This window comes from Chinchilla lanigera, unplaced genomic scaffold (assembly GCF_000276665.1).
Source record: "Chinchilla lanigera isolate Chin_1 unplaced genomic scaffold, ChiLan1.0 scaffold00012, whole genome shotgun sequence".
Classification (NCBI taxonomy): domain Eukaryota; kingdom Metazoa; phylum Chordata; class Mammalia; order Rodentia; family Chinchillidae; genus Chinchilla; species Chinchilla lanigera.
In genome coordinates, this window is record NW_004955413.1 from 25,054,994 (window position 1) to 25,061,786 (window position 6,793).

Consider the following 6,793-nt stretch of genomic DNA (forward strand, 5'->3'; position numbering starts at 1 on the left):
TTTGAAAATCAAGGTCTTTGGCTGACTTGTGCCCACGCAGGCAGATGGCTTCTGGAATGCAGACTTGAGGTCCAGGTCCTTGAATCCCAGGCCTGGGAGGCCTGCAGGGGGGGAGGGGGGAGCAAGTCTCTTCCCCCATCTTTTCCTGGAAGCAAGGAGGGACCCAGAAGCAGCCAATTGAGGCCCTGCCTTTTACTTGCCGTGTGGCCTCAGGAGAATCCTGCTGTTCAGAAGTGTGAATGGAGGGTCGGTAGGGGTTGGGGATATAGCTCAGTGGGATAAGCACCTGCCTGGCAAGTGCAAGTTCCTGAGTTCGATTTCCAGTACCAAAAAAAAAAAAAAAGAATGGAGGGTCAGTGAGGCGGGCCATAAAATAATTTACCAAGACCGGACCAAGAAAGAGATTTATTGTGCACCCCGTAAGGGAGCAGAGCTAGACCTCCTAGAGAGGGCTACGCTACCTGAGGAAAAGCAGGGGGACCTGTATAAGTGTTTCTGCATCCTAAGAAGTTACAGATGGGACCCATGGTCACGGGGAAAGGAAGTTACAGAGAAAAGGTCAGGCCATATGTTGTTTGTGTCCTTGGAGGTCTTTGATGCCCGTTATCGTTACCGTAAGGTTTGGTATCTGGATGATGGGTACTATAGTGGTCACACATGTTGTTTGCAGGAATGTTAATGGGTGTTTGCTGTAGGCTTCAGGAGCAGCTCATTTGAAAAGAGTGTGTGACTCAGGTAGACGGCAAAATAGAGGCCAAAATGACCTCACCCTGGCTGTATCCACAAATATCTTAGCCTTTCTGCGGGTGAGACCGCCTCTGAGTTGTCAGGGCCTTGATCCTCCCTCCCGATCTACAGGGGACTGGAGGAGGGTGCGCACCTGCTCCTGTGCCCTGCCCTCCAGCCCTCCCTGCATTGTGCCCAGAGTCCTGCCGGGAACCTGAACAGTGCTGAGAGGTGGGGCCCAGTCCTACTTCCCTGCCACTGGCATCAGTGACTCCCTTTGCAACCCCGGTGTCCTGTGCAGGGGGCTGTCTCCAACTCAGGTCCCCTGTGAGGAGCCAGGGACACAGAAGGGGAGAAGGCGGGTCTCAGCGTCAGACTGCTGAACCACCCAGCCCGCCCATTCCGAGCCAGGCAGGAAGAGGGTGGGGCCTGCAGGCAAATGGCCTGGGGTCATCACTCAGATCTGGCCACCCAAAGCAAGGGCCCTGTGAGCAGGAGGTGAAGCCCCAGGATTGGAGCCAGCAGGCCTGGGACAAGTCAGCCGGGGCAAATCAGCTGGGCCCACAGAGCAGGTTCTCGGGGCCTACAGGAAAGAAGGTAAGCGGAGGCCAAGGGAGGTGAAGCCACAGGGCCGTTGCTCCCTCCCTGAGTGACAAGGCAGGAAGAGGAGGCGGCAGCTGCCTAGACTGTTGCAGGAGGACGGTCACAGACAAGGGACTTTCCCATGGCCGCGGGCAGCCTTGTGAGAGGGAAATGAAACCAAAGAGTGCAGAGTCAAGGAGGTACTCAGCCAGGCCGGATGGAAGGCAGCCAGGATCAGGTACTCCGAGCCTCAGGCTCAGCCTCCTGCTAAGCAGCCCCCCAACCCAAGTCCTGTGTCTGTCTCTGCCTGGACAGACTGCGGTGCGGCCGCGGCGGCTTCTCAGGTGCCTCCTAAGCTCAGCTGCCCACTGGAGGCTGAGGGATGATGAGATCATGGAAAGGCATCTCTGTAGATTTCATCATAAAGACTTGCATAATTCTATAATCAGAACAAGACAGGAAGCTACATGGTCCCTTATGGGAAAAAAAAAAAAAAAGATACTACCCATGTGAAACAAAAATTAAATTGGTCTTAAAATAATTATTATAAGTGGTTTCTAGCATACCTACCACTGTAGTTCAAGATTGAAACAGTTAGGAACCACCATGGCCAGACAGTAGTAGGACAGAAAGCGGGGGTGACAAAACTGGCCCCAGGGCACAGTGAACTGCTCCTCTGTGGTGAAGGTAGGACAGGCCCCAGGGGAGCGAATAGCAGACCCCTTGTAGGGCCCCAACAAAAGCAGAATATTTTTCTAAAATGAGAAGCCTTCTCCAAAGAGAAGGCTAAATCAGCCCTCCAGGCTCACCCACTCTTGGTCAATTCAAAAATCTTCATTTCAGAGGCCACACGAGCTGGGCCTTACATGATTAGTGCCACCCTTCCCCGCCTCCAGGTTTGCCGTAGATACCGTGTTTCCCCCAAAATAAGACCTAGCCCGAAAATAACCAGCCTTGAGAAGTAGACAGCAAAAATGCCAGCCCCAGTCCGCCTATCCCTGCCTTACAGAGGAGCCACTGAGCAAGAGAAAAGTGATGGGACTCAGGACACAGGCGTGTGAGTGACAGAGTCCAGGGACACAGTTGTACAAGAGGAGGATGCACCCAGGATTCTCAGGGAGGGACCCTCACCCAGCCCAGGCATAAGGGTGACATGGCCCCATGCAGAGGGCCACGGCCTGAGCTGCTGGGTTGCTCGGCCAGCTGGGTGCCCAGGAGACAGCGTGGAAGGTGGGAGAGAACTCGGCCCTTCCCGCGGCTGCTTGCAGCTCCTGCTCTTCTCCCTCCCCAGGGGCCTCTCTTCCCTTCCCAGGGGCTGAGAAACGCACCTCGGGGTTGGCACAGAGGGTGAGCAGACCCCAAGCCCCCTGCCTTGGGAGGACACTGCGCATCTGAGTTTTCTCCTTGTTGCACAGAAGGGAGATGCCTCTAGGAGAAGAAACTTTCCGTGTCCAGTTCAACAACGCGCACAAGGTCCCAAAGCCCTACCGCCGCAGGGTGACTTACCTGTGCTACCAGCTGCACGAGGCCAACGGACACCTGCTGACCAAAGGCTGCCTTCGGACCAAGGTGCAGACAGGCTCTGGGTGCGAAGCAGACAGGGCTCAGCCACCCACCTGGGGTGCAAGGACGATAGGTGTCATTCGCGCCTGTGGGTCCTCAGTTGCCACTTGAATGCCTCCTGTCTTCCTGACCTCTGTTGGGCTCCAGCCTGTAGCTCTCCTGCCCAGCACTCTTCCTGCTCCTCCTGGAGAAGTTAAATGTCTGCCAGCCTCCCCTGTCCTTTCACTCCCATGTGCCCTAGAGGCTCCCAGTCACCTCGAGCTGGTGGCCATCCTCCTGCCTCAGCCTCCTGGGTGCTGAGATTACAGGCATGCACCACCGGGCCCAGCTGGTTCAAACATCTTTGGACAGCCCTCAGGCAAGTGTCCCAAATCATGGTCGTAGAGCTTTTGGGCCTGCGCCCTGGAGGAATGGTCTGGCTGACCCCGCTCTGTCTGTGTGCACTGGAATCCTTGTCCAAAGCCTTGAGACCAACCGGGCTACATTAACAAGTTCAAGACCAGCCTGAAGTACAGAGTGAGACCCTGTCTCAAAAAACAAAACAAAAAGTCTTGGGAGCTTTGGGGATGCGGAGTCAGTGGATGAGTGATGGGGGGCAGCTTCTTCCTGTGCTGGGCAAGGGTCCCACACTAGAATATCCATCCCCTCATCCCCAGTCCCACCCACAGAACCTGTGGCCACCGCCTTCTAACCTTCCTTTTATCCACCTGGGACCCCTCCAGAAAGGTCACCACGCAGAAAGTCGCTTTATTAAAAGGATCTCTTCCATGGACCTCGACCGATCCCGGAGCTACCAGATCACCTGTTTCCTCACATGGAGCCCCTGCCCATCCTGTGCCCAGGAACTGGCTTCATTTAAAAGAGCTCACCCGCACCTGCGCTTCCAGATCTTCGTCTCCCGCCTCTACTTTCACTGGAAGAGGAGCTACCAGGCGGGGCTGCACCAGCTGTGCACATCCCAGGTCCCGATCATTGTCATGGGCCATCCAGGTAGGAAGGAGGGACCGTGAGGCACAAGCCACGAGGTGGGGGTGGGCCTGACAGGTGGACAGAGGAGAGCTGGGCAGGGATGAAGTACAGCAGTGCAGCTGAGTCGCGAGAGCTGACACCCCCTGGAAGGCAGATTGAGGGCAGCAAACAAGGCCCCGGGAGAGCAGGTGGCAGGGAGAAGGCCCTGCCTCGGGGTGCGGCTCTTCCTGGCTTCCACTCTTCCCTCTCAGAGTTTGCTTACTGCTGGCACAACTTTGTGGACCACCAGCCAGGGCCCTTTGAGCCCCCCTGGGACAAGCTGGAGTACTACAGCAACTGCATAAAAAGGCGCCTCCAGAAGATCCTGCGGGTGAGCCTGTCACAGCCTCACAGGCCCCCTTGCTGTCCCCTCCCACCTCGTCCCAGCTCCCTCCTCTCCTCTCCATTTCCCCATCTCTCCCACCAGTGACCCCCAAGTCCTCCTTTCCTTCTCCTTAGACGCTCTTGTCACCTGTTTCTCTCAAGGCCTCCTGGTCCTCCTTCCACCACCACCGCCCTAGCCTCTCCCTCCCTCCCTCCCTGCAATTTCTCACCCATAAGCACTCCTAACCCGCCTCTCTCTCCAGTCCTGGGGTGCGGATGACTTCACAGATAACTTCAGGAACTTGCGGCTTGGACCCACCTCACCCCCAGTGGCATGAAGGGACCCCAGACAGCCGCCCCAGCAACATCACGCACAGCTGCCCCCCACAAGCCTGGCCTTTATCCATGTCCAAAAAACCTTTCTTACCTCCTTCATTTATTTTGTTTATTTTTTATAAGTAGGTGTGTAATTTTATAATTTAAAAAAAAAATAAAAATAACTTTAAAGTCCACAAAACCTGGCTTACTTTCTAAGGGAGGAATCAGATCTTCTCATAAAATATATGAGAATAAAAGACTTCTGCAGAACCAAGAAAGACATTTGGTGGAGAGTTCCCTGTTGCGTGTGGAATCACTGGAGTGTTTTGTGCTCCAGCTGCCCTCTGTCCCTTCTCTCTCTAGTATGCGTCTAAATGAGAGTAAAATGCAGGGTTTGGTGGCGTATGTGGGGCGGTTAAAGAGTGTACCTAGGCTAGAACGAGTGCAGAAGGAAATGTACAGAAGCGTACCCCAGGGCACCAGAAGCGGGGACCCACTTGAGCCTGGAGGGCTGCTCTTTATGGTGGGGGACAAGGTGGGTCTCCCGGTGACCTACGGCTCCTCATTCTTGGCTGTGAAGGGCAAACAAGTGGAGTGTGCTTGTGTTCCTGGGAAAGTCTGTGTTCTGACAGCGTGAGATGTTGGCTACTAGCGTATACCAGGGCCTCCCAGTCTGGAAATGTTTTCATTGTCCTACTGTTAGGTCTCCAAACTAGACCTCTGGCCTGGGAGGAAAAAGCTCCCCAAGCCAGTCTGTTATTCACACCTACAGGAGCTCAGCATTCAACAGGAAGCTGGCCCCTGCCACACACAGCTTCACCTCAGAGAGCTGATTCTGTGAAAAACCACAAGAGGCATGCTGTGCCTGCCGGCACCCCCTGTACCAGCACCTCCCTATCATCTAGACTAAGACCTCTTACCCAGAGACCCCAAATTTTGTACCCCTGTTGACAATGCCCTCTCCCCGGCTCCTATCCATTCTGCCTGTCAGGGCCAATGACCTTCTCATCCTTGGCCCCACCACACCCGGTCTGAAATGAAGATACTGCAGTTTGCTTCAGTTCCGCCTGTTTTGGTGATCTCAGTCACGCTCCAGGGCTTTAGCCTCTCATCTGTGCCCCATGTGAGGAGGGTTGAGGTCCTCTTCCAGGGTTCGACCTCCCCTGCCTCAAACCCCACCTGAGCGCACTGGGGCCACTCAACACCGAGCCTCTGACCAACCCGCCTCGGCTTGCTGCTAGGCTCGATCCTCCTTTTCAGGTTGGGTAAGTGCCACTCTTATCTCAGTTCTACTTTTGCCTTTTCGATCTGCCTCCTTCTTTCCTGCTCCTGTTGGCCTTTAAGATTCACAGTGGGTTGTGTGCCCCAAAACCCAGGCCTGGTCACACTCAGCCTCCGGAAGTCAGACTCCCTGGCAGTCGCCCGATCTCCGGGCTGCCTGACTTGGTCGACCGCCGACTCTCAGGTCGACCGCCTCAGGAAACTGACTGGAGACAGCCTCTCTTTCCCGAGAGGCGCACTTCAGTTGTGATCTAGAGTCAGCGTGGGTAACCTGCCCTATTCAGTCCCCGCCTTGTCTCCTCTGCTGTGTGCTTTTAGGAACCTTAAACCTCTCCATCTCACTCCCGACCTGAAACCAAAGTGCCCTATTTGCTTCTGCAACACAGCCTGACCAACCTACAAGTTAGACAACCAGTCCAAATGGCCAGTTAACGGAACATTCAACTTTCTAATTCTCCAGGATCTGGACAGTTTCTGTCGTCAGCTTGGGAAGTGGTAAGAGGTTCCATATGTCCAGGCGTTCTTTGCCCTCTGCAGTGTCCCTTCTCTCTGCACCTCCTGTAACCCCTCCAAACTTTTACCCCTCTCTACACCTCCCTCCGCTCCTCTGGACTATGATTCCGCCTTCACTGCTGACCCTTCTTCCCTTGAGCAGCCGCCTTTCCCCGTCCCTCAGCTGCTCCCCTTCCCCTCCTGAACCTCTCTCGGCCACAACTCTGTCCCCTCCAGTCCCGTTCCGACTCCCACCTCTCACCACCAGCCCATCAAAATCTGACCTCTCTCCCCACCCTCTCCCACACTCGCTCTGGACTTTGCTTTGGGCCTCCAACAGCTGCTGCTCAACTCCCACTCTGTGAGGTTGCCAGGGCCGAAGGCATTGTCTAGGTCCATGTTCCCTTCTCCCTCATGGACCTCTCTCAAATCGGTCACCACCTCGACACTTTGTGTTGGACCCCTGTACCTCTATCCAAGAGTTCCTATACCTGGCTCA

The 6,793-nt window shown here is 55.2% G+C and overlaps 1 protein-coding gene across 1 annotated transcript; it reads left to right on the top strand.

Annotated features, from left to right (window-relative positions):
- Nucleotides 1-1,229: 1,229 nt before the first annotated feature.
- On the top strand, nt 1,230-4,768 carry LOC102026962 (DNA dC->dU-editing enzyme APOBEC-3H). Its single transcript, XM_013511480.1, has 7 exons — nt 1,230-1,323; nt 2,318-2,365; nt 2,724-2,877; nt 3,113-3,229; nt 3,594-3,861; nt 4,092-4,210; nt 4,467-4,768. The coding sequence occupies exons 3-7, from the start codon at nt 2,731-2,733 to the stop codon at nt 4,539-4,541; spliced, it is 726 nt and encodes a 241-aa protein (XP_013366934.1). The 5' UTR covers nt 1,230-1,323; nt 2,318-2,365; nt 2,724-2,730; the 3' UTR covers nt 4,542-4,768.
- The last annotated feature ends 2,025 nt before the right edge of the window (nt 4,769-6,793 follow it).